Source organism: Zeus faber, assembly GCF_960531495.2.
Source record: "Zeus faber genome assembly, chromosome: 2".
NCBI classification, from domain to species: Eukaryota; Metazoa; Chordata; class Actinopteri; order Zeiformes; family Zeidae; genus Zeus; species Zeus faber.
The window spans coordinates 7,860,561-7,888,529 of NC_137189.1; the positions used below are offsets into that span (position 1 = coordinate 7,860,561).

The 27,969-nt window shown below is 43.6% G+C and overlaps 1 protein-coding gene across 1 annotated transcript in view; it reads right to left on the reverse strand.

Annotated features, from left to right (window-relative positions):
• Positions 1 to 27,969, reverse strand: part of klhl29 (kelch like family member 29) — a 265,814-nt gene that overhangs the window by 190,013 nt on the left and 47,832 nt on the right. The window contains exon 2 of the mRNA XM_080024589.1: positions 2,832 to 3,173. Coding sequence (XP_079880715.1) covers positions 2,832 to 3,134 — 303 coding nt within the window. The 5' untranslated portion in view covers positions 3,135 to 3,173. The remainder of the gene's footprint in view (positions 1 to 2,831; positions 3,174 to 27,969) is intronic.

Below are 27,969 nucleotides of genomic sequence, written 5' to 3' on the forward strand. Positions count from 1 at the left end.
TACAAAGGTAAAAAAAACAAAACACTTCTGATTTTGTGTACTTTATTCATCCCTCTGGGGGGAATCTGACGTGTCTGGGAGCAGTGGACCGCCACGCCACAGCGTCCGGGGAGCAGTTAGGGGGTTCGGTGTCAATGCTCAAAGGCACTTCTGTACGCTACCAGGAGGAGCTGGGGATTGAACCGGCAACCTTCCCATCACTCGACGACCCCGCTCTGCCTCCTGCGCTACTGCCCCAAAACGAAAACATAAACTTCAAAAATATTCATGAACAAAATGTCTAAGTGCACATAACTAATCAAATCGAATCACTGAAATCACATGGAAATAACTTCACAGACACTGAGCCATACATCTGTTATCACACCTGTCATGATTTGAGGTGTTGTAGAGGATCAGCATGGTTGTCAGACCGATGTGCCGTCGTTTTTTGAAGTTATGGACCGTCGGCGTCCTATAACTACGCAGCCCGGTACATGGACGGACACGCACGCTCACGGGCCGCGCCCACTCGGCCAACGTCAAGGTATTAATTTCCTAATCTCGCGTCGCTGGATAACATTTCGATTAGCTCCGAAGTTTGAAATCACAGGCCCCCTTTTTTTCTGTTTTCTGCGTTTCCTTTTTTAAGTTTAGCTATGCAAGCGATGTGAGGACGCCAGCCACTGTTTCGCTGCAATAGAAAGCAATGTACAGTTAGCCCTTTTTCTTATAATGAAGTATCAAAATTACGATAATGCTGGTATCATACCGTTTTAAATTTTCGGTACCGCATAACTTTTTTGGTACAGGTCTACAGCACAACCCTAATACAGACACACAAACCCACACACAAATATACATTGAAACAGAAAGATCCGACCCCCACCTTACCGCTGTCATCCCTCCTCACACTTAATAAGCGCCATTGTCAAAGTGCTCCGCGCACACATTTCATTTTGACGAGTGGAAGTCGCGGTCGCGTCCGCACCAAACGGAAACTAATTGCCCTGGCAGCCGTTGAGTAATGACAACGACCGCTATGGGAGGCGGAGAAGGAGAGGAAGAGAGAGGGAGCGAGGGAGGGATTCACAGCTTCTGTGGTCAGTGATATTCGGCGGAGGCATCTAATGATGTGCACTTATGGGCTAAATTACCACCGCGTTGTTTACCTCTTGTTTACCTCGGCGGTTGGAGTGGAGGTGGAGGAGAAGAATGAATGAATAAATGAATAAATAAATAAAGAGCCGGGAGGAGCTCCTCGAGTTCAAATTAAAACCCAATGATCTGATAGGGAGTAGGAGTGCTGAGAGGAGATCAATGGAGTCCATGGAAGCAGGGGAGGAAGAGGAGGGGAGGGAGGAAGGGGGGCAGGTGAGGCTGGCATTTCTAGCCCCCCCCCTCTCCACCACCCTCTCTCTCTCTCTCTCTCCCTCTCCATTTCTTACATAAAAATAGCCGGCTAGCTCCACACACACACACACACACACACACACACACACACTTTTCAAAACAACTTCGTGAAGTATGTCCATAGTAGGGCTGCACAATATCATGAAACTGATTTCAAGACAATAGAAAAATTATTGTCGTATATATATTTTTATAATGTTTCTATTGCAAGTCAGCAGCAGAACTGCGTCACAGTGCTAATGTAAACAAACGTGGAAGTACGTGGAAGTACGTGGAGCTCAGGGGAAGTAGAAAACCGCACTTTGACCCAAAAAGTACCTCTTTTGGAAGCATTTTTAACATGTTTGCCGATCGCGTTTTAGTTCACAGTTTCAGTGAATGAAAGTTTACATCTTTAATCAATTTTGCATGCTGCACCGGTGAAATAAAAAACAACCCACATGGCTTTACCATGTGGGTTGTTTTCAATTTAATAATTGAATATACAGAAAACATGCTATATTCTGATATCAATCGTTATCGAGATATGAAACTACCTCTATCGGGATAGAAGATTTTGGCCATATCGCCAGCCCTAGTCCATAGGAATTATAATCTTTTTATCGTCCTGAAAACAGAACCAAAACACTGCACCACTGACTCCATTACAACCCCTGGCGAGTTAATTGCAGCATTTAATCAATACATCAAAATACTATATACCCAGGAAAATAAATTACTCACAGCCTAGAACTCAGGGCAGCAGGGAGAGGAGTCAAAATGAAGAGAAAAGTGAGGGAACTAGGTTTTTGTTAAATAAAGATGTTGAGCTCGGGTGTTGACGGGTGAGGTGTTGAGTATGGGCAGAGTGGGATCACAGCACCTGAATCCCGGCTGCGGCCCAGCCCATCTCCATAATAAACAGTGACATTAGAGAGGAGGACGAGAGGGAGGAGGAGAGGGAGGGCGAGAGGGAGGATGAGAGGGAGGGGGAGAGAGAGGACAGAGAGGGTGGGCGAGAGGGAGGACAGAGAGGGAGGGCGAGAGGGAGAACGAGAGGGAGGAGATGGAGAAGAGGGCGGATGACAGGGAGGACGAGAGGGAGGACAGACAGGGAGGAGGAGAAGGAGGACAAGGTGGAGGACGAGAGGGAGGGCGAGACGGGGAACAAGCACGCCGTTTGGCAGCGACCATGAGGGAGAAGTTGGCAGAATGGGAGGGAGGGATAAAGGGCGCAGGGACAAGAAACTGACAGTGAAACAGGGGGAGGAAGTTGGAGAGAGAGAGAGAGAGAGAGAGAGGGAAAGCGAAGAGCCAGAGCTTACTGGAGAGTCAATGAGATTAGACAGAAAAATAAAATAAATGAAAAAAATAATATGACAGAGGAAAAGAAACAGAATAAAAGAGGAAATTGACAACAACAAAAAAGAAAGGAAGAGAAGAGGGCCGCGTCCCCTCACCTTGGTCTGTGCCGGAGCCACCGATCCTCCCGCGGCATTGATTCCTCGCTTGACCGCCATGTCGCCGGCGCCGCTTGACGTCGTCACGGCAACCGTGACCGGAGTCGGGAGGAGGGAGGGGATGACGGGGAGGGGGAGGGGGAGGAGGCCTGGCCGGTTGTTGCCGTTGACGACGGCGGCGGCCGCAGCGCAGCTGTGGTTGTGGTTGGCTCCGCCATTGTGCAGCGCGGCCGAGGGCCGCCCGTCCCTGCGTTCCCACGGGCCCCGGTACTCCCGCTCGAAGCGGTGGTGCTGGCGTGACATTACTTCCTCTTCCTCTCAGAGGGAACGACGGGGGCCGGCCTGAGAGAGCGGGAAATAAGAACCAATTCTTTATTCATCTCCAAAGGAAATCCAGGTGTCACAGCAGCAAAGTCAAGAAAGGGATGAAAAGTAAAGTATATAGTGTATAGTATATAGTGTATGGTATATAATGTAAAGTATATAGTGTATAATGTAAAGTACATAGTGTATAGTGTATGGTATATAATGTAAAGTACATAGTTTACAGTATATTGTGTATTGTATAGTATATAGAGTATAGTGTATAGTATAGTATATAGTGTTTAGTATATAGTGTATAGTATAGTATACAGTGTATCATACAGTATATAGAGTATTGTATATAGTGTATAGTGTATAGCATATAGTGTATAGTATATTATATAGTGTGTAATATATAGTGTACAGTATATAGTGTATAGTTTATAGAGTATCATATATAGTGAACAGTACAGTATATAGTCAATAGTTTATAGTATATTGTGCATAGTTCACGATCAGCCACAACATTAAAACCACCATTAATTATCACTAATATTGTGATACTCCCCCTCGTGCCCCAAAACAGCTCTGACCCGTGGAGACATGGACTCCACAAGACCTCTGAAGGTGTCCTGTGGTATCTGGCACCAAGACATTAGCAGCAGATACTTTAAGTCCTGGAAGTTGTGAGGTGGGGCCCCTATGGATCGGGCTATTTGTTCCAGCACATCCCACAGATGCTCCATTGGATCGGACCATTACCCCGACCATCCACATGATGTAGAAAAAAACATGATTCATCAGACCAGGCCACCTTCTTCCATTGCTCCATGGTCCAGTTCTGATGCTCATGTGTCCACTGCGCTTTTGGCGGTGGACAGGGGTCAGCGTGGACACTCTGACCGGTCTGGGGCTACACAGCCACATACGCAGCAAGCTGTGATGCACTGTGTGTTATGACACCTTTCTATCATAGCAGCATTAACTTTTTCACCAATTTGTGCTACAGTAGCTCTTCAGTGGGATCAGATCAATTCAAGATTCAAGAGGTTTATTCGTCACAAACATATACATACTTTCATACATATATGCAGTGAAATGTTATGCAATGCACCCGGTAATTCCCACAATATGTCCTAGACATACATAGACAATTTGGTCCCTGTCAATGTGGTGCACATCTTTACGCTTGCCCATTTTTCCTGCTTCCAAAACATCAACTTCAAGAACTGACTGTTCACTTGTTGCTTGATATATCCCACCCCTTGACAGGTGCCATTGGAACAAGATGAGCAATGTTATTCATGTTACCTGTCAGTAGTTTTATTACCGTTGTTGATCGGTGTATAGTATAGTATATAGTATTGCGTACAGTAAATAGTAGAGCTGCAAGTAATATTGTTTCAACATCATCATTGCGATGTGCGCATGCGCAATAGTCACATCACAGGACGTACAATGTCAAATTAGGCAAATTAGAAGAAGAATCTTTATTGGTCACACGACACACCACACTACACTACAACACATGCATTTATAAGCACACATATGCGCTCTATGCTTTTTTGGGTGGTGACCGGTGAAATGTGGTCTCTGACTTGCCCTTCCTCTGGGGCAGCATTTGTCGACGCGCCCGCGGACCTGGTACTAAGTGTCCATCGCTGGTCAGACGATGATGTGTGCATGTTTTTGGTGGGGGTCCTTACTGATGCTAGGTGGAGGAAACCCCATGTGAGCACGGGGAGAACATGCAAACTCCACACAGAAAGGCTCCTATTTGGGAGATAACCCGCCGGAGCCCAGGAACCCAGGACCTTCTTGCTGTGAGACAGTAGTGCAATGCAATTGCTGCTTGAAAAGGAAAACTCGCACGGTTCTCATTTTCCATGACTAATCTACAAGAGAAGTTTGTCTGATAAACATAATTTACTCCGATTTAAGGATTATTTTCCAAATTTCCAAGAACACAAGATTCAATAAGAAACCTGCATTTCGATTCTGCTTATCAGTTCCTAACTTTTGCATATTTCAGTTGCGCTCCTGACTCCCTCTCCTTAAAAGGCTGTAATAATCCATCCAATGACTAATTTCCAGTATATAGTGTACAGTATATAGTATATGGTATACAATATATAGTTTAGTATATGGTATATAGTATATGGTATAGTATATAGTATAGTATATGGTATATAGAATAGTGTAGTATATAGTATATGGTATATAGTATGGTATATAGTGTAGTATATGGTGTATAGTATATAGTATATGAATATAGTATAGTATATAGTAAAGTATATGGTATAAAGTATATAGTATAGTATACATGTATAATATAGTATATGGTATACAGTATATAGTTTAGTATATGGTATATAGTATATAGTATAGTTTATGGTATTTAGTGTATAGTATAGGATATGGTATATAGAATAATGTATAGTATATGGTATAAAGTATAGTATATGGTATACAGTATAGTATATAGTATATGGTATATGGTGTATAGTATATAGTATATAGTATAGTATATGGTATAGTGTATAGTATATGGTATATAGTGTAGTATATGGTATATAGTAGTGTATAGTGTATAGTGTAGTCTATAGTATAGTATATGGTATATAGTATAGTGTATAGTATATGGTATATAGTATAGTATATGGTATATAATATATAGTATAGTATAGTATAGTATATAGTGTATATATATAGTATATATGGTATATAGTATAGTATATAGTATATGGTATATAGTATAGTATATGGTATAAAGTATAGTGTATAGTATATGGTATATAGTGTAGTATATGGTAAATCGTATAGTATATGGTATATAGTATAGTGTACAGTGTATAGTATAGTCTATAGTATATAGTGTATAGTATAGTATATAGTATAGAATATGGTATATCATATAGTGTATAGTATATGGTAAATAAGTATAGTATATGGTATATAATATATAGTATAGTATACTATATACTGTAGTATATATAGTATATAGTGTAGTATATGGTATATAGTATATGGTATAAAGTATAGTGTATAGTATATGGTAAAAAGTGTAGTATATGGTATATAGTATAGTGTAGTCTATAGTATACAGTATATAGTATATGGTATATAGTATAGTATATGGTATAAAGTATAGTGTATAGTATATGGTATATAGTGTAGTATATGGTATATAGTGTTGTATATGGTATATAGTATAGTATATAGTATAGTGTGTAGTATACTGTATGTCTATAGCAGTGTGTGATGGGCATCACAGACAGGCAGCATTACACAAAGTGGTAATTTAGTGATAAAAGAGTGCAAACATTTTTTTACACAGTATATATACAGCTGGCTCCAGTAGGGTGATCATCTTGAACATTGTAATACATCTTGTCTTTTTTTTGTCAAGAAAATGCACAGTGCAGGATGGATGGAGAGATAAAATGGATAAATAGGAAAAAAAATAGAAGGACAAGGGGCGAGAAGAACGCACTGACCTCAGGCAAAAACACACACACACACACACACACACACACACACACACACACACACACACGTATGTGGACAGAGAGCGAGCGAGACGTACAGAGGGAAGTATTAATGGAGACAGCGATAGTGAGGCAGAATAAGTGGCTGAGGGAGCGAGAAGAGGAGGAGGAAAAGGAAGGAGAGAGAGAGAGAGAGTGTGTGTGTTGACATGAAGGTGTGAACGCTCTCAGCATCAGTTCCCGTTGCACTCAACCCAGTGCGGCTCGCTTGTTGCCTCTAATTCCTATCCTTCCAGGGGTAGAGGGTGGGGGTAGACGAGCATGGCTGCACGGGGCTATAAAGCAAAAGGAAAGAGAAAAAAAAAAAAAAAGCATGGCAGCCAATCGCATAAAGGGGCTAAATTAGTCACATGTATGTGTGTCGAGAGACGTGAGGCAAGAGGGTTATAACGTCATCTTCTCGAGTGGGGAGACAGGTAGAACATGTTTGTTATTCATCAGAACGTTTTTCACGAGGACCGGGAGCCGACGCCACAACCTTGAGTTCGAAACCCATTCGTCTGAATAGATAAATACCTGTGCAATTACTAGAACGTCTCATCTTGTGCACTTAATGGCTGGTTAATTTCCATCAGATCGCCCTTGAAGTGCATTTAAGCGTCCTCCCCCCCCCCCCTTTCACCCTCCCCCACCTGAACGACACATTAGGAAGGTGGAAGGCAGAATTGTTATGGGGGGTGTGTCGTGTGGGGACGTGTCACTCCATATTACATCCTAAATCAAAGACCTACAGCTGGGTCTGTGTAGTAAAATCCATCACAGAGCGGGGTGGGGTGGGGTGGGGGGGTTTGTAGTGCATTGTACTGGCGCGTCATGAAAGGCACGCTACACTTTCTCGAGCCCTTGATACCGGAGATGAAATAAATAATAACAGCCTCAGAAGCTGGTTCAGCGAGTAGCCCCATGCAAATTCCCCCGCCTGTAAGGAGAGAATGACAAGGAATGATGAGCCTTTATAGTGCACACTGGGGCCCGTCACACTGCTGCAGGAAGGAGCCTTTAAAGCGGCTGCTGATGTAAGTGTGCGTGTGCGAGTGTGTCAGTGTGTGTGTGTGTGTGTGTGTGTGTGTGTGTGTGTGTGTGTGTGTACAGTCGCTGAGCGCGCAAAGCATACGCTCGGAAAAATCCAGTGCAAGAGCGGCTGCGCTTGCATGTCGGCATGTTGTTGCAGCGCGTAATTAGAGCACTCATGTTGAAAACGCTGCTGCACAGGAGGATGGGTACAGGCCGTACTGTACACTGTCGGGCAGCCTGCGGCGAGAGTGCTGCCCCCTACTGGGGGATGTGGGGTACCAGTCACCAGGTAACTCCCGATGCGATACTATCGCAATACGATCACACTATCACGATATATTTCCCATGATACAATTACACAATGCAATACAATCTTCTACTACTATGCATGTCCCGCGATACTATACTATCCCAATGCATTTCCCATGATGCAATATTATCGAGACGCGGCAATACCATACTACCACGGTAAATTCCTCACAATACAATAGATTTCCCAGAACACAACATTATCACAACACGATACTATCGCGATAAAATATATTGCTATCTTTGCAACAATGCATATCCCACCGTAACAATGGAATCATGATACAGGTGATTCTGCGATACACGACATGTCGTCCTTGACGATTCATGGCAGAATCTGTGCAATTGATACTGCAATGACCGTTTATTCAGCGCAATATTAAGTCTCTTTCACATCATTATGCAAACCAGAGGCAAAACCAAACCAAAACCAAGGTGAAAAGGGTCTTATTATTGAAATAATTTCATCTGTTGATGATAGCTAATAAAAAATAACTGCATCGTCAACGTATCACAAGAGGATGTATCACAATATAATGTGGTATGGATTTTTTTTTGTCCCACCCTTAGCCACCTATCCACTACTGTTCACTTACACAACCCTACCTCCCCCTCTTTCTGTCTTATTTCATCGCTTTACCGATCTCTCATTAGCCACCTTTGTTGTCCCCTGCGCCGTTCTCTTCGAAGACCCCGCACATCGTTAAAAACCAGGCTGAAATCCCCAGCAACATCACCCAAAGACTGGGAGACGGCACTCAGGCCAAAGGCACTTCTCTTCTCCTTCCCAGCGCTAAATGACAACCTCTCCCAACAACTTTAAAATTTCATACAGGACAGGAATAAACATGTCTGCATTATCTTCAAAACAGAGGTGAGGGAGAAGGCAATAAGGTCCTGCTCCTGTGAACAATGGCACAGTTAGTGCTGCTGTGTAATATTCCCTTATCTGTCGAGCTCAACACCACAGCTGAGAAATAACAGGGCTGGAGGGTAAAAAAGAGGGAAATTCACAAGCCTGAAAAACGCGAGACCTGAAATTAAGTGCGCAAAACATTCACATTTGAAATTCCCTACTTTTTGTACCGATCCTTATCTTTGTAGCTATGATTAAAATAAAAACATAACACCATGTATGCACAATTCCAGCCTTCCAACCAATACAAGTGTCAAGTTCGGCTTTTTGTTGCATGATGCCTACCAGAAGAAAACATAGATTAGATACAGCATCACATGTTTGCGTGATTGAGGAGCTTTGTTGTAAAAGCTTCTATTATTAATGCAAAATGTCGTTTGCGGAGAGAAGAGTAACAGCAGCCGAGAAACCCTTTGCAGTTACTTGAAAGCCATTTCTAATCTTGAATTCTCAAAATAACGACTCAAAGCAAAAGTAAATGTGGCAAGAGCAAAGGAGACAGTGCTCTCTTCTTCTTCTTCTCTTCCAAATGCTCCGAGCAGATGTAGTAAAATACTTTATTGGTAGTTTCATAAATAAATCTGTTCAAGAGCACCAATTTCCTGCTTTCAGGGTATTATCTATTGAGCACTGTTGAAATATAATGGAAATGATGTGGCATGTGGAAATCATTTTCCTTACTCGTCAAAGTGGTTTTTCAGCCTCGTGCACCTGCATTTTGGGCATGGATGTCTCTCATCTCCGTCCAAAGTGTCAATACGTACTTCAGAAATTGTCTAATGACATCAGAAGCCCTTATATTAACACTGCAGACTGTAGGGGAAAAAAAGGACGTAGTGTCTGGGAGCCCAACCCGATTTGAAGCCTTGACTTTGGGTTTATGCTTGCTGTCGGATTGGCAGAAACGAGCCACGAGCCACGAGGACGAAACGAGACGAGAAACGAGGACGAGCCACAGCCACTTCTTTTGGACACGAAGGGTTAGTCCATTCAATCAAGGCAACTGTGCCCTCAAATATACCTCTCTTTATGCCTTATTATCCTCTTTATCTTCTCATCTTTTCAAAATAACAACCAAGACACACATTAGAAGAAGTAAACTTAGCTATTGAGAGCCGAAAGTCTTGACAATGCATTGGCTTTGTATTTCCTAGTTTCTTCTAGTTTTGTTTTTTTTCCATTGACTTCCACTGAACCGTAATTTAAAGCACTTTAGCATTGGATTCAACACAGAAATAGTGGAGACAAATGTGAGTGAATTTAAGACATTTTGCCCTTCCACTCGTGCTGTTTTGTCACTTTTCTTATCTCATTTTATCTTAAGAAATGTTATAGATACAAAACTCTGTGGAAACCAGATCAACCATGTGCACTTGAAAGAAAGACAGTGAGGTCATATTAGCATGAAGTGCCTGTGGAGGACAACATCACACCTGTGGACTCTGTCAGCCTCAATAAACCCTCCGCTGCATCGCATCTCTGCTGACACCTCTCACGGACGCCCAGGGAGCTTCAGCAGAGTTTACCTCACTCCCAACATGAATCAGACTGGGAGACTACGCCGAAGCTTTTTAATGGAGGAAGAACTTGAGCGTGCTCGAGATAAAGCTTTCCAGCCTATTTCCAGCCTTTTGCAATTCATAAACTAATGATGGGGCTTAGGTTTGGTTTAGTCTGGCTTTATCTTGAAGCAATTAGCGATGCCGCACACACTGCAGCCACGTGTGTGTGTGTGTGTGTGTGTGTGTGTGTGTGTGTGTGTGTGTGTGTGTGTGTGTGTGTGTGTGTGTGTGTGTGTGTGTGTGTGTGTGTGTGTGTGTGTGTGTGTGTGTGTGTGTGTGTGTGTGTGTGTGGGCAGGCCAATAGTCAAACCTGCAGCGATCGGTTTCCACCCCCGAAGTCAAACGCTGCTTTTTTTTCTCATGGGCCATTGCTCTAAATTAACAGTCAACAACTGAACATGCATTCCCAAGAGTTGGGAAATTGAAACTGTGAGATTAAAACAACTAATCCTTTGGAATCCCAGGTAAAAGAACAAGAAGAAGAAGAACAACAAAAAACGATTTGTTCCCAAGCAGCAGAAAATAGTAAATAAGGAAGCGGGGGGGGGCAACTTGTCAGCAATCACACCTAATGAGCCGACTGACTTGACTGACCATCTGATATCTTGATGGTGAGTTAAAAGTAGGAGTCAGCTGTAGCGGAGGGAGGGCTTGGTAGCTGTTCGGCATTTCCCTCATTGCCTCTGGTTTCAAAACATCTTTTCTAACGGTGCTGATGCAACAAAAAACCGAACTGCACCCCATGCACGGCCCAATGCGTCCGCGCACATCGTAGGAGGAAGAGGCATAACGGCGTGAGTCTCATGGCTGGATAGATGGATAGATAGATCAATGGATAGATGCATAGATAGATAGATAAATAGACGGTGGATAGATTGAATGAAAGATATTTTATTCATCCCCAGAGGGAAATTGCAGTGTCACAGCAGCAGCACAATATTAATGTGATAAGAAAAAAAATGGCAATATGCAATAACCCCAAGAATTAGGGTTATTGCATATTATACAATAAACCACAAGATTAACTAGAAGCTAGGAAAACTTAACCCTAACTCAAAAAAAGGCTAAAACAAAAATATGTTTTTTAAATAAACCTAAACAATATATAATAAACCTAAAAGAAAACACAACAGCAAACATAATGATAAACAATACATGTAAAACAAAATATAAAAATAATAATAAACAAACAAACAAAATATATTGATACAATAAACCTTAAGCATAAACATAATGAACCAGGAGACAATAAACCTAAAAAATAACGGCTTCGTCCTAGTGGATGCGAGTCAAACCCATGTTGCGATCACAATGACATCATTGCTATCGCCATGGCGACGTCCTGCAGCGGAGTGTTTGTTTACACGCTTTTGTGTTGTAAGTACGTACGAGGGTTTTGTGTCTCTGTGACAACTTCTGGTCTGGAGCCAGTGGAGGAGAGGGAGGAAGAGGAGGACGGCGCGGGCGGCGACGGCGTAGTCATCATTAGCCAAAATATATAAAAAATAAAATAAAAATAAAAAGTTGTGTGTGGCATGTTGGGACGGGAGGCGCACACACCCTGAAGTGCGGCATCTGTCACTCAGCAGCTCGCCCCGCGCCGTGTGTGACAGAGCGCTGTTAACAACTCCACGTGGGAATACGCAGCCAGACACAGAGAGAGACGTGAGGAAAGAGGGAGTCAAACAGATGGATGGATCAACTTCCGTGATGAGTGAGTGAGAGAGAGGGAGAGAGAGAGAGAGAGCGAGAGAGAGAGAGAGAGAGAGAATGAATGAATGAGTGAGCGGGTGCAGTGCCTACGTATAGTTCAATGGGGCACGGAGAGTCGCAATAACAAGCTGGTGATGCTGCTGACGGAGACTATGGAGAACTCACATTCAGTTCTTTCCAAAAAAAAAAGTATGCAGAGGATGGATGTTTCCTAACCAGGGCTGTATTGTGATATTGACGAACTCGAATATCACGATGCCTCAAGATCCATCATTTTGAGGGGATGATTTTGGGGGGTGACTATTGAGTGCTAACAAGTATTTGAGAATCAATTGTCAGTAATGGGGATATTATCACCAAGCAGGTAGAGGCATTGATTAGAAGCAACAACAGCCTATGACATTCCGAAAATTGCATTATTTTCCTGAAATGCATCATTAGAGAAAACATTTAACTGTATTACAACAATGAAAATCCCGGACATTATATAGTCTCATACCACGACACCGATATTAAATCGATATGTCATCCAGCTCACGCACGAGTTTGACATTTTTAATTCTTCTATTCTACGCATCCGCTGATGTGGAGTTTGGAAAAGAAGAACAAAATCCCAGACGATGTCCGCTCTTGTATCACAATATCGATTTCATAACGCCTGCCCTAGTTGCAACTTAAGCTGTTTATCGTGACATCGATGACCAAATCAGCGGGGACCACGGTATATTGGGCGGCAGCGATCAAAGCCATGTGAGGGTTTGATCATTTTGATTTGGGAGCCTGCACACACACGCACGCACGCACACACGCTGCAGTGAAACTCGGCGCAGCAGCAGCGACTTCATTCAGGGCTGATTTGAGAGTGAACATCCGTCAATTTGCAATTTGAGCGCACTCAATGCCAGCTGCAGCAGCCAAATCAGAAGGCTAATGACCTGGGAGAGCAACAGCAAGATGTGGACGGCTTTGACGGTGTGGAATAGAGAAGCGTGGGTGGGTGGGGATGGATGGGGGGGGGGTGTTCTCAACGCCGCGTTTACTTCTGTTCTCTGGGTTCTACACCGCATTACCCACTGCCATTCCACTGTCTATAGGTACCTCTCTGGAGGAGGAGCTCCAGTCCCAATCTGCGAGTCTCTCTGTCTCTCTCAGCCCATCACCTGCTGCACTAATGATCAAGTAGCCCATCAGCGAAGCCTCCATGATACAAATGAGGACCAGGGCCGGTCTCATGACGTAACTTTATGACTGCAACACATTGCAGTCAATGAGGGATACACTGGGACCACACAAAAATTCAAACACACACACACACACACACACACACACACACACACACACACACACACACAATCCGCCGAGGGCAGCACACACAAAACACATTAATCCGAGACCCAGATGCATTTGAGCGCGCAGTGCAACGCACCGCTAAACTGGCTGACAGTTCCTCCAGGACGGAGGAGGTATTCATCTTGATATTTAAATAATGGGAGGGACTGACGGTACAGGAATAGCCCCCAGCGACACCAGCCAGACGCACCGGGCTTTTTTTTTTTCTGTTCTTTACCAGCTTCCCCCCCCCCCGCCATCCCCCGGTACACGAAATGAGAAGGAAACGGCCTCGTTTGAGGCGGCGGCGTGGTGACTCACACCGTCATTAACGAAGCAATGTAGCGGCGAGACCCGCACCCTAAGCATTGTAGAACCGCTTGCAATCGTAAAAACATCTGTTCGCTTTCTTTTGCTTCCATTCATCACTCCATCTTCTAGGGTTTTACAGTTTAAAATCCAGCGGTAAAAACATGACAATGCAATAATAATGGAAATGGAGATGTATACACAGTGGTGTGGTGGTGCCTGGAGAAGTGGGTATACTCTTAATTATTGCCAATAATCTTTTTTTTTTGTTGTAAGCAGCCCGTCCAGCAAAGGATACCCCCGGTGTTATAAATGCCCTGTGTTATAAACAGTGATATGTAAGACTACTCTTGCATAGTTCACCCGAAAACGGGCCAGTAGTATTTCAAAACTGTCACTTAACTTCTGCTGCTTCAGGGAGTCATTATGGAATTAACATTAGACACAGAAGAGCAATCCATCAATACTGGCCCACAGACAGTAAGGTAAGACAACTACATAATTAGCCACTGTTTATGTGAAGATCATCTCTTTAGTGGGTGGTTTTAAGGGAGCATCCATGTACGAGGGATAGTATTTTCTTTAAGGGGTGCTGAATATACATGCACGTGCAGGGCAGCATGAGTGCACACGCAGACATATGAACTATGAACTCCTAAAGCTCAAAAACTGTCCATGCCAAGTTACAAACAACATCCACTCCTTGTCAGCAACAAAAAGCACTAACATGCCATGAGCTCTCATTCTGGGTAGAAAAAAAAAATAAAATAAAATGATAATAATAATAAAGAAATAAGTAGAAAAATAAATAAATAGATAAATAAAGAAAGAAAGAAATAAACAAAAGATTAATTACATTTATACATATATATAATAGATTTATTTTATTTAGTTATGCAGCATTATTGCCCAACCGCTCGCAATTCACCCTTTATCCATCCAGTTCTAGATCCAGCAGCAAACAATCCACATCGATACACAGACTTCATCCAAGGTGGAAGTCAAAATGCTGGTGTCAGCACCAATAATAAACACAACAATTCAATCTTGACCATAAGACCAGGAGTAGTCTGGTGTAGAGGTCCTCCCGGTTCGATCAGCACCAACACCCGACCCCGGACCCGCACCCAGTTCGCGTCCACGTTTTATTATCACCTTGGACATGCATCGGGTTGGTTCTGTAATATCTATGGAGAAACGGTTCCGGGTATTAATAAATGTTTTAATGGCTGGCTCTCATCAGATATCAGGACAAATGTCCCGTGTCCAAACGGGTTTAGGTCTGTGGACCTCTAGTCTGGTGTCGGTGCACCGATAATAACCACAACCACAGCGCAGTATGTATGTCACCCACAAGTGGGCTTCTTAATCTTGGTGAAGATTAAGAAGCCCACTTAGAATCACTACAGCTGTTAAATGGTAAATGGTAAATGGACTGCATCTTGTGCAGAATGCTGAATGAATGCTGCCATCTTTTGTGGGAGTGCTCAAAATTTCAGTTGATGTAATGCCGTCATGTTGCGTGGACACGCTTGTTCAATCAACAAAGCACATACATAAGAAATTATACGGAGTCTCCATTCATAATGTACATTTCTGCAGAAAGGCGGTGCAGCCCCTGCACCTTTCCACATAGATGTCCAACAGAACTGATCGTGGGCCCCATGACACAACCGCCGGTCAAACTGTCGGACACGCCCAGCGCTCCACAGCGCAGCACACTCTACTGAATGAAGCGCATCAGTGGGGATTTAGAAGTGGGTATATGCATGGCAGGAAAAAATCTCTACAAGAAAATATATATATATTTTTTAAATATAAATCCTCCACCACGTCCGAACACCATAGAGGCTGCCGGAGGAAACCATTCACTACGTCAAGTGCTGGAAAGAAAAGAGGGCGATAGAGGAGGTGAGGTGGCCACCATCTTCAAGCACTGTAATCAGAGATGAATGGCGGGCCTGCAGACCCGACTGAGGAGATTGATTCTTAGCATTAACGACTTAGTGGGGTCAAATTAATCTGTGCACTAGGAGGAATTAGCGATTTGCGACGATTCATCCAGCTCATTAAGCGCTCCGATGCCGACATGCACCCACAGTGTGTCTACGCCAGTGAGAAGAAAAACATGCATGGGATTACTGTTGACAAAATCAAATCACAATCATTTTTTTGGACAAAAAAACTCAACATCGATGATTGAACGATAATTACACTCAAGAAAATAATCATTAGTAATGAGGATATTATGAGCATTGGTCATAGAACAGTTGGAACAGTCCCTTGAATTCTGAAAATAATGCTAATTTAATGTAATTCACCTTAAAGACAACATTTAACTATATCACAATATAATGGGGTTATCTAGTCCCATATCGCAATATCGATTTTATTTCGATATATCATCAAAATTAAATTGTATTACTTATGTATATATTAACATCCACTTTAACTCCAAACACATTATTTTGGGGGGCGAGTCCCTGACTGATCAGAATCCTGCACATGACGATTCCTTATCTCCGCCTGCCTATTAGGATTTTGGGAAAGAAGACGCGCCCTGAGAGATGTGACAACCGATGCATTAAGCCCGAAAACCTTTGACGGACGAGCCCCGGGGTTAGTGGCGCACAAAAGCCGCAGACTAGACATTTCCACAAAACATCCTTGTTTTTAATGGGGCAGAAAGAAAGAAAGCAGCAGAGGCCAGTTCACTCAACGGGACTTTCAAGAAAAAGTCCGATGTGGTGCATTAGAACGGAAAAAATCCTGTCCTAATGCACCACATTGGACGTTTTCCAATGTGGAGGAAGTCAATTTATGAAAAAAGAGCAGAAGTTAAGAGTTTTGTTTTTTTTCTCTGCTTCCTGAGGATTAAGAGGTATTGCATATACCTGCAGCACTGACAGAATACTGTGGGAATTGAGCATCAGCACAAATCTTCTGGCGTTAACAAGTAAAACTTTTCTCCCAGCTGAATGGCAGGTGTGTATGTGTGCAGGTAAATGTGTGTCCTAAAGGAAAACTCTAGAATTTTTTTTACCTAAACCTTATTTTTGGACTCACTGGTAGTCAACCCCTGGTGATTGTCGTCAGAATATTTGGTCTGATTGATCCAGTATTGAGTAAATAGCTTCAGCAGAGCCCTGTCATATAGTACAATGGGGCAATTGCAACTGGTGTGGTTGCGATTTTCCCGATGGTTGTACTAAGTATTGCAGCTTGGTGTGCAAATAGCGTGTCTTATGTGTTATCTTTGCGGGTGATTTGCATTGATACTGATTGATTACAGATACTGTAAATTTGCTGCAACTTTTCATGCAACTTAATAGGGAAAACTCCAATATTTTTTTAACTAAACCTTATTTTGTAAGGGGCTATTACGATCTGTTTGGCCACCGCCATTGCCCCATTGCACGGCAGGCATCCAAAGCTATTCTCCCAATACCCAATCCATTAGGGTCATTCAACAGATGCTTTTGTCCAAAGTGACTAGCAATAAATACATCAAATAAGTACAATAAGTACAAGCATCAAACCAACTGTATATCAGAGTCACAGTCAGATCAACCTTCTATAGGAATAAGCAGCATTTATGGAGTTATAGAGATCAGATTTAGAGAAAAAGAGCAAACTAGGGATGCCACAGTGACCTTTCCGGTAACCTTACCGGTTATTAAACTCAAGACAACACCAGTGCTGAAAGTCCCCGTTAAGCACAAGTGCAAACTACGCATGGAAATTACGCTTAGGAGGGAACCAGGTCCCGATCTAGACCCGATCTCGGCTCGAGAGCCTTCTTTCTCTCCTCTCCTCCCGTGATAAGCAGACTGCGCTGCGACTCTGCTGTACGCGAAAATGAACAAAAAATGTTTTTTATTTCTTTTCAAAAAAAGCAAAACAACAGTGGGCAAGTAATGTTATCGGTGTACGCCCAAACACTCTGTAACACTGGTAACACCTGTGACAGTGGCAACCCTAGGGCAAACCAAAACGATTGAATGACGACAAATGGTTTGACAAAGAGTGTAAAAATCGAAAGAAAGACTTGAGAAAGATATCCAATCTGAGACATCGGGACTTAGGCAACCAAATGATATGCCTTCATTAGGGGAAAACAATACAACTATACCCTACAAACAAAGAAGGAAAAGCATATCCAAAATGAGCTTAACATGATTGAATCAGTTGAATCCAATCAATTCTGGGAAAACCCCAAAGAAATCAATGAATGATGATTTGGCAGTCCAAAATGGAGATATTTGGACAAATCACTTTGCAAACCTTTTCAGCAAAAAACAATAACCTAGACCAAAGAACAAATACAAGGATGATTAAAAATTCTTGAATCAACAATTAAAAGAATATCAGAATCCCTGCGACACCCCAATTACAGGAAAATAGCGTATTTTCACGACCATAAGGCGCACCGTACTAAAAGGCGCAGTCTCAGTTATGTGTGCCATTACTGTATTTAACACACACATAAGGCGCACCGGATTATAGGGCGCGGGTTTTATATACCGGTACATATCCTCTACTACGTTTAAATACCTCTACTGCGTATTTAAAAATAGAGCGGGAGCAAAACTGAGTATGTTTGTGCTTTATTCATGTATTTATTACAAAGTATTAATCAAACCCATCCAAGTCATCATCCTCTGTTTCTGAATTAAACAGCTGCGCTAAATCAGACATGCCAGTTTCCCCTTCTTCGCTGTCAGAGTCACTTTCCGTGCCGTGCGGCTCCTCGGAAATGATGCCGGCTTTTGCGAAAGCTCGAACAACAGTGCCAGCAGACACGTTAGCCCAAGCATCTACAATCCATCCGCAAACTGTGGCGTAACTTGCCCGGCGCTGCCTTCCACTTTTCGTGAAACTGTGGTCTCTGTCGGTCATCCATCGCTCCCACGCCGCTCGCAGCCTTACTTTGAACGGCCGCTTCACACCGATGTCGAGCGGTTGAAGTTCCTTTGTCAGACCTCCCGGAATAACAGCAAGCACAGCGTTCATTTGTTTCACCTTGTTTTTCACATCGGCTGTGAGATGGGCACGCATGGAGTCACAGATTAACAGCGATGGTGATGCGTGGAAAAAACCACCTGGTCTCCTTACATACACCTCCCTCAGCCACTCTTTCATCATCTCCTCATCCATCCAGCCCTTTTCATTTGCCTTAATAACGACTCCAGCTGGAAAAGTCTCTTTAGGCAAAGTCTTTCTCTTAAAAATCACCATAGGCGGCAGTTTCTGTCCATTTGCGTGGCAGCCAAGCACAACAGTAAACGACGCCTTTTCATACCCTGTTGTGCGTATCGCTACCGTGCTGGTCCCCTTCTTCTCCACCGTGTGATTCACCGGGATGTCGAAAGTGAGCGGCACCTCGTCCATGTTGGTGATGTGGCTTGGCTGGATGCGTTTGTCGGCGATGTGTTTGCTGCAGTAGGAGTGGAAGCTCGCCAGCTTTTCATTATAATTCGCCGGACGTTGCTGCGCTACTGTAGTCCTGGTCCGGATGGAAAAATGGCACCGTTTCATAAAACGAAAGCACCACGACGGACCTCCTTGAAAATATTCAATTTTCATTTCTTCCGCTAGCGTTACTGCTTTTAGTCGAACAGTGACCGTCGAAACGCTCGCCCCACTCGTTCTTTGCTCGATGATCCACCGCTCTAGTCTTTCCTCCAACTCGGGCCACCTCGCCTTATGTCCGCGGAAACTCAGCTGCGTCTTCTTCACCTGTCGGAGTTCGTTTTCCATCTTCCTCCACTTGCGAACCATCGATTCATTAATCTTGAATTCTCTCGCGGCTGCTCGATTTCCATCTTCCTCTGCGTAGCTGATAGCCTTCAGTTTAAACTGTGCTTCATAGGCGTGTGTCTTTGCCATTTTAAGGGTTGTTAAGACAACAATGTTCTGCATAAAGCACATACCTGTTCTTTTATACACAATCCACGCCCACACTTCCCCCTTTAACGTTCTCATGGTGGTCTCAACAACGTCCGCAGTAACAACACACATAGGGCGCACCGCACTATAGGGCGCGCCGCACATTTTGAGGAAAAAAAAAGACGTTTATATGCGCCTTATAGTCGCGAAAATACGGTACTTGAAAAAAAATAAACTATCTAAAACGTGGCTGCACAGTTAATTGTGATGTCGATATTGGCATCCACAATTATTGATCGTAGCTGGGGACGATTTTCTTTTCCACTTGCGCCCGCTATCTGCACCGTCTCAGCGTCCGATTCACAAAAGATGCACTCATGATATTGCAGAGCAAACACCCTTGCTTTTCAATCTCATCGCAATTATCCATGTGTGGCAAAGTAAATAACCCGTGCACGAAGGCTCCATGGAGCGTGCCGTCCACACAGGAAACGAGTACCTGCAGCGGAGCGGAGATGCATGTTGGAGTCTCCATTTACGCCACTGCTCTACACTTGCCTGTTTCACGAATTATCGGTCTTGAATAAATATTAAACATAAAATTAAAATTGTCAAATTGTAAGAATATCTTTGCGTTTCCACCACTATAATGGAAAATTTAGGGATATCAGGCTTAAAATCACAGGGCTTACCTGTTGTGGGAAAACAAGTCGGCAGTATGAATTTGACAGACGTGTGAGCTTCCTTTTCTTATTGAGCACAGGGGGAACAGCATCTGACAGTTACATTCCCAGCTCTCAGGATGTGTTTTCCCTGCTATATAGGAGGTGGTTTTAAGACAAAGATAAATTGCGGTGAAAGTGTACTGGTTGGGACAGAAAACCATCCGTTATTTTTCTGTGAAGGCGCGCTTCTTCGTTCACAATTTGAAGTGGGGCGGAGTTCGATACCTGCGGAGGCGGATTAGGCTGTTATTTTTCTTGCAACAAACCGCCAGGTGTAATGTAACTGACCTTCTTGTTTTGTGATAAATTATTTTTATTTGGTGCCATGTGGTGGCATTCTTTTTTTTGTAAAATGTAATTTATATATACAGCTTAAGAAGACTGAATTCATGTCAAGAAAGTCCTATTTTGATTTGAAGATTTGTACATTTGAATTTATTTATTTATAGGTTTATAAAATACATTATTGTGAAGGCAGTTTTCTGTTGAATTACAAAGCGCAATAAAATAATTGTGTTCCCCAAAATGGATGAATAATCGTGATAAATAATCGTGATCACAATTTTGAGCAAAATATTATGGGTTATTATAATAGTGCAGCCCTACTAAATCCCAGAAAGACCTGAGGTGTTGACACTATTTTAAATGATATGATCAAATACTCAGACAATCAATTCAAACCGGCTATCCTAAAAGTTTTCAGTACCATCCTAGCTGCAGGCATTTTCCAAAATATTTGGAACCAAGGATTGATGACACCAATTAACAAAAATGGTGAAAAATAATTATAGAGGAATCTGTGTTAACAGTAATTTAGGAAAACTGTTGTGCAGCATTATAAAAAGCAGGGTAATGCATTCCATTGATGAACACAACATCCTGAGTAAAAGTCAAATTGGATTTCTCCCAAATTACCGCACATCAGACCACATCTTTACCCTCTACACCCTAATCGACAACAAATAAACCAAAACAAAAGCAAAATCTTTGAATGTTTTGTAGATTTCAAAAAAGCATTTGACTCAATTTGGCATGACGGCCCTTTCTACAAACTAATTGAAATGGGTGCCGGTGGTAAAACATATGATGTCATAAAATCCATGTACACAAACAACAAATGTGCTGTTAAATTTGGCAACGAGCGAACAAATTCGTTTTTTTTAGGAACACAGAGTGAAACAGGGCTGCAATCTGTCCCGTCCTCTATTCAACATTTATATTCATAAATGGCCTCAAACACCGGAACAATCTCCAGCACCTGGTACCACCCTACATGACACAGAAATCAAGTGCCTGGTGTATGCACATGACCCAATGCCACTTTCTCCTACCAAGGAAGGCCTACAGCAGTATTTAGACCCGAGCCCTGACGGTGACGGTAAAGACCAACAAAACAATATTTGACAAAAGGTCTCGGTATCAGAATCACAAATATTAATTCTATTTGGACACAGTTGAATTAGAACACACAAAAGAATTACACATATTTAGGCCTAGATATCATTATGTCTGTGAATGACCTGAGAGACAAGGCAAGGAGAGCATTCTATGCAATTAAAAGAAACATCACAATAGAGGTCCCGATTAAAATTTGGTTGAAAATGTTTCAATCAGTCATGGAACCCATCGTTATGAATGCCACTGAAGTTTGGGGACCGCTCAGCAAACATATACATTTTTACAAATGGGGACAAACATCCAGTCGAAACACTTCATGTGGATTTCTGTAAAAGTATATTAAACCTTCACAAAGAAACTACAAATAATGCCTGCCGAGCAGTATTGGGCCATTATCCCCCCCAAATTCAAACCCCGGGACAAACTCAAACTCAAACTCACCTGTTAGGGAAAAACAAAATTGCTGCATATTGACAGCTAATATCTGGCCTCATTCGACAACCTGCGGAACGTCCAGTCAAACGCCACCACATCAAATACACGTTCTTTTTTTGGTTCATAACGGCTGTTGTTGTTGCTTTGCTTGCCGATTGATGTCAAATTTGAGTTATAATGCCCTAGTTATTAGGGTATGTGATTGTACATATAGGTATACATTTATGATTATGATTATTATTGTTGTTGTAATTGTTGGTTGTTATTATTATTATTATTATTATTGTTAATATTTGTAGTTTTCATGCCAATAAAGCACATTCAATTGAAATTGAATTGAACTGAGATCCTTATGAGAAAGACATAGAAGATTCTGGTGCCAATCACTCGAGCTGGTCCCCAATGACCAACATTTTCAATTAAGCTTCATGTTTTCGGAGATCTCCCAAACCTTCTAAGCGTCCGTCCACACCCCCCTCCCCGATGACCCAAAAATACATTATCCATCAAGCCTCACGTTTTCGGAGATCTCCCAGATCTTCCAAACATCCATCCACTCCCCCCCAGCCACGCCCCTCGGTGCAGGTCACAGGGCGGTGGGAAACAGATCCGTGGATTAATAACTGTTGGGTTACGAACACTGAGCCTAATGCCTCGGTGTCTCCATCTCTGGTATGTGGATTGGCTGTGAGACAGTGGAGTGTTGTTGCCGCCGCCACACACACACGCACACACACACACACATACACACACACACAGCTGTTCAGATAATTAAAAACTGTGATTTCGAACAAAACTCCAGATTATCTTAACGGCACGAAGACGTGGCATAAAAAAAAAACCCTGGAGCTACTCTCTCACGCTGTTTCTATAGGGTTCGAAAACACCTAATCTGAGGATGTCTCCGTATGTGTGTGTGTGTGTGTGTGTGTGTGTGTGTGTGTGTGTGTGTGTGTGTGTGTGTGTGTGTGTGTGCGCATGTCTTCTCTATGGCTCCTGGTAACTGTTACATATGCTCTCCCTGCGTCTTTCCCTTGAAAGTTTCTTTGTTTTGATACCCCTGTTGTTTTTTTTGTCTGGTTTACAAAGCAAACAGCCATCGTTGTGGATACCACAACCCCACGCGGACACACACAGCTGGGAACAGCATTGATGACTGCACACTCTGTCAGCGGCGTTATCGAAACCACTGTTAGCATCTGTTAGCTTGTGCGCCTGTGCGCCTGTGCGCCGTGGCGTGCACGAGGGCGAGCGTGCACGGTTGGGCGTGCACACTTGGGATAACGGGACACGGAGCCAGCGCTGGAATAGTGACTTCATTATCTAAATGGCTGCTGTAGAGATTACAGTGGGGCACTGGGCATCCATCTCATTCACCACCAGGGGCTCAGAGCTGGAGGGGAGATCAAGAGATATAGACACATCAATAAGGGAGAGAGAGATAGAGAGACTGATAAGAGTAGGAAGAGAGATATAGGGGGTGGGGGCGAAAAGAGATGATACGTTTGCACAAAACAGCATCAAAATCCCTGGTAAGGAAGTATGTGTGTGCATATTGAGTCGGATTGAGCGTCCATCACCTGGAGAGATCATGACACAGCCGCAGCCGCCGCCATGGTGACGGCCCTCATGTTGTTCCGTCCCCACGGAGCTTCTTCAGGGGACACTTTGTGGCTCAACGTCGCCGGGACCAAAATACCGGGACCAGCGGCGCTAAAAGCTCAGCCACGACGGCGCGCTATGGTAAACTGAAATAAGATCGCCGCTGAGAAGATGCCGACGCGATGGGAGAGAGCGGCTCAAAGACACATAAAAGGCTCTGCCCTTTATTTATTAAACACCTGTCCATTTTTTATCAGCACGTTTTAGAGGAAATATTTTGCCGCCAACTCCGCCGCCTCTGCGAAATTGAATCCAGACGGCAAACACCAGCCATGGGTGCTTCCGAGAGGCCTTTCGTGGCTGGAAACTCAGATCCAAACCACGAATAATGACACAAATTCACAATTTAATTTGTTTTTAAAGGTTAGCGACAATTTTCGAGGTAAGCATATATATATTTTTCTTTTTTCTTTTTACAAATGTCAGCACACTGATTCCATGTGCCCTTTAAAGAATAAATAAACACAGAATCACCGACAATATTCAGCAGCACGAAATCTGGATACTTTTGCTGCTGAATATTGTCAGAAAAGAGGGATGGAATGAGGTAGACATATGTTACAATATATCCAAAGTTTGATCAGAATTGATCAATTTAGTTTTATTCCAATTAGGACTGGATGATATATGGCAATAATATCGGTATTGTGGTATTTTGGTTATCACAATATCATGATATATGTTAAATGTTGTCTTTAATGCTGAGTTACAGGAAAGTAATGCCCTTTTCTGAACTTCATAGATGATTTTAGTTATTCTAATCAATGGCTTTTACGCTAAAATATCTAATTATCGATATTGAGGTATTCGTCAAAAAGCCAAAAAGGTAGTTGTCAACGGGCTCAAGCTGACACACAAATGACACACACTCTCCTGAACTTCACATTATCTCCCCCTCCCTCACAAAATAATCTCATTTACCTGGCGCACACACACACACACACACACACAGACACACAGACACACACACACACACACACACACACACACACATACACACACACACACACACACACACACGGCTCTCTCCCTGATTAAGCCAGGCCATCTGCTTGAGTTCCTGTCACTGTTGACAACCGCCGCCTGCCGAAAAAAAAAAAAAAAAAAAAAAAAAAAGAAACTGGCTTTGGGGCGAGCCAGAAATCCCCTAGCGTGATCCAAGACCGCATTAATCCACCAGAACCTCCACCCCTCCACCTCCACCCCTTCACCTCCACCACTCTTTTGAAAAGGGCAAACATTGTTCTGACCACAGAGGAGAAAAAAAAATCATATAGACTACATCAAATTTCACGACACTTTCATTTCTGCCCAAAGTGACAACAGTGGGAGAGGTACAAGTTTTTTTCGAAAGGGTGGTGCCCCCACCCCTACCTGTTTCCTCCCACGCATCCTTCCCTCTCAGAGTTCCAAAGAGCTATTTCTCTGAGTCTGTCTGTCCGTCGTTTCATATCAGCAGTAGCACAATGGCCTTTCAGAGCGAAGGACGAGAGAGGGTGAGAGAAAGCGAGACCGAGCAAGAGCGAGAGGGAGAGAGAGAGAAAACGAGAGCGAGCAAGAGAGAGAGAGCGAACGAGAAAGAGAGAGAGAGTGAGAGAAAGAGCAAGAGAGAGAGCAAGAGAGCAAGAGAGAGAGCAAGAGAGCAAGAGAGAGAGCGAGCGAGCAAGAGAGAGAGCGAGCGAGCAAGAGAGAGAGCGAGCGAGCAAGAGAGAGAGCGAGTGAGCAAGAGAGAGTGAGAGAGAGAGAGCAAGAGAGAGAGAGCAAGCAAGAGAGAGAGAGCGAACGAGAAAGAGAAAGAGCAAGAGAGAGAGCGAGCGAGCGAGAGAGAGAGAGTGAGAGAGTGAGAGAGAGCGAGCGAGCGAGAGTGAGAGAGTGAGAGAGAGCGAGCGAGCGAGAGAGAGAGAGAGAGTGTGAGAGAGAGCGAGCGAGCAAGAGAGAGAGAGAGAGTGAGAGAGAGAGCGAGCGAGCGAGCAAGAGAGAGAGAGAGAGAGAGTGAGAGAGAGCAAGAGAGAGAGCGAGCGAGCAAGAGAGAGAGAGAGAGTGAGAGAGAGAGCGAGAGCGAGCAAGAGAGAGAGAGCGAGAGATTTTTTATTACGAACAATTTTATTTCACACGTGGTATTCTATTGATTCCAGTGGCACAAGCACAAAAAACTGTGGAACGGTGTAATTCAATTAACAAAGCAATAAATAAATAAATACACATTAGTAATAATGATATAGTAATCATCGAGCTAGAGAGTACGAGCGAGAGAGACTTTTTGACTTTTAAGGTACCATTATTTGCAGTAAGTCATGTCACAACAGCAGAGAGAGAGAGAGAGAGAGAGCGAGAGAGAGAGCGAGCGAGAGAGAGAGAGAGAGATGGAGAGAGCAAGACACAGATTAATGGCCCCGGAGACGCCGGAGACAAGTGGAATGTACAAACTGAGAGAGTATTGAAATGTTAAGAAACTTGGAGTTAGTTTGGGAAGAGAGACGGGGAAGACGGGAGCGCTGTGCTGTAGGTTTAATATCAGCGGCAGAGCAGCATGTGTGTACGTGTGTACGTGTGCGCGTGTGTGTGTGTGTGTGTGTGTGTGTGTGTGTGTATGTATTGTGTGTGTGTGTGTGTGTGTGTGTGTGTGTGTGTGTGTTAGACTCTGGGGCGGTCCCCTCTTTGTTCAGCTGTTGTATCTTAGATGAGATGTCAAATGTGCAGCAAAGGGTCTGAAATCTTCCACATACACTTGATTGTATTGTGGGATTTGTTACGCTCTCCCATATAGCAAACCGAAACGAGGGCTTGTGTGTGTGTGTGTGTGTGAGTGTGTGTGTATATATATATATATAGAGAGAGAGAGAGTTTTCCCACTTAAAACACCTCAAAGACTCTTGCTTTTTGGATTGAAAATATTTGAAAAAGTGATGTGGGCTGCAGCTTGAAGGAAACACAGAATGTCTCTCTCTCTCTCCCGAGAAAGACAGAAGAGAGGATACAGAGAGAGAGACGGAGAAAGAGAATAAGAGGGATGATTGGGGTGGGAGCGTCACAACAAGACGGAGACCAAAGCCAAGGAGCGAAATAAGCTGAGAGGGAGGAGGGGATGAGGGAGGGTATAGGCAGTTTGGGGGGAAAATGAGCAGAACGAGCGGGATAGAGGGGGAGGAAAGCCATGTGGACACACGCACGCACGCACGCACGCACGCACGCACGCACGCACGCACGCACGCACGCACGCACGCACGCACGCACACACACACACACACACACACACACACACACACACACACACACACACACACACACACACACACACACACACACACGTCCTTTAATCACTATATGGTGGGAATGCGGCCCCCGTGGTAAATCACTTTCCTGGCAATAACGGAGAGGCGCCACCATCTCTTTAATTTGTTGCTGGAGAGTGGCAATGGGTGAAACGTGGCAATATACAGCGCAAAGGAGAAGTTAATAACTGTAACAGTAAACCTGCGTGTGTGTGTGTGTGTGTGTGTGATTTTGTGGTTTTGATGTATGGACTTAGACAGCAGGTCTGCACTCAGCTGGAAGAGGGGAATCATGATTAGGTTGGGTAGAGTCCCTATGCTACCACCAAACCGCACGCGCGTGCGCGTACGCGTGCGCACACACACACACACACACACACACACACACACACACACACACACACACACACACACAATAAAACAAATATTCCTGGCCAGCTGGACAGCCTGTTCCCTCTCGCTGTGCTGCGTTATAGTGTGTCCTCTCTCATCAGCTCTCAATGCATCAAAACCATTCCCTCCCTCAGAACAAGGATCCGCTATCATGCGAGGGGCAGGGGATGGGGTGTGTGTGTGTGTGTGTGTGTGTGTGTGTGCGGGGGGGTGTTAAAAATCTCATTACGGGTGTAAAAACTATCCGTATCCTCCTCAGGCCACATCGATTTAGGTGGGATATTGAAGCCCGGGCAACTTTTCCTCCCACTCGGACCGCTGGCATCCATCTGGTTGTCGCCGGTCGCTGAGCCACCAGATT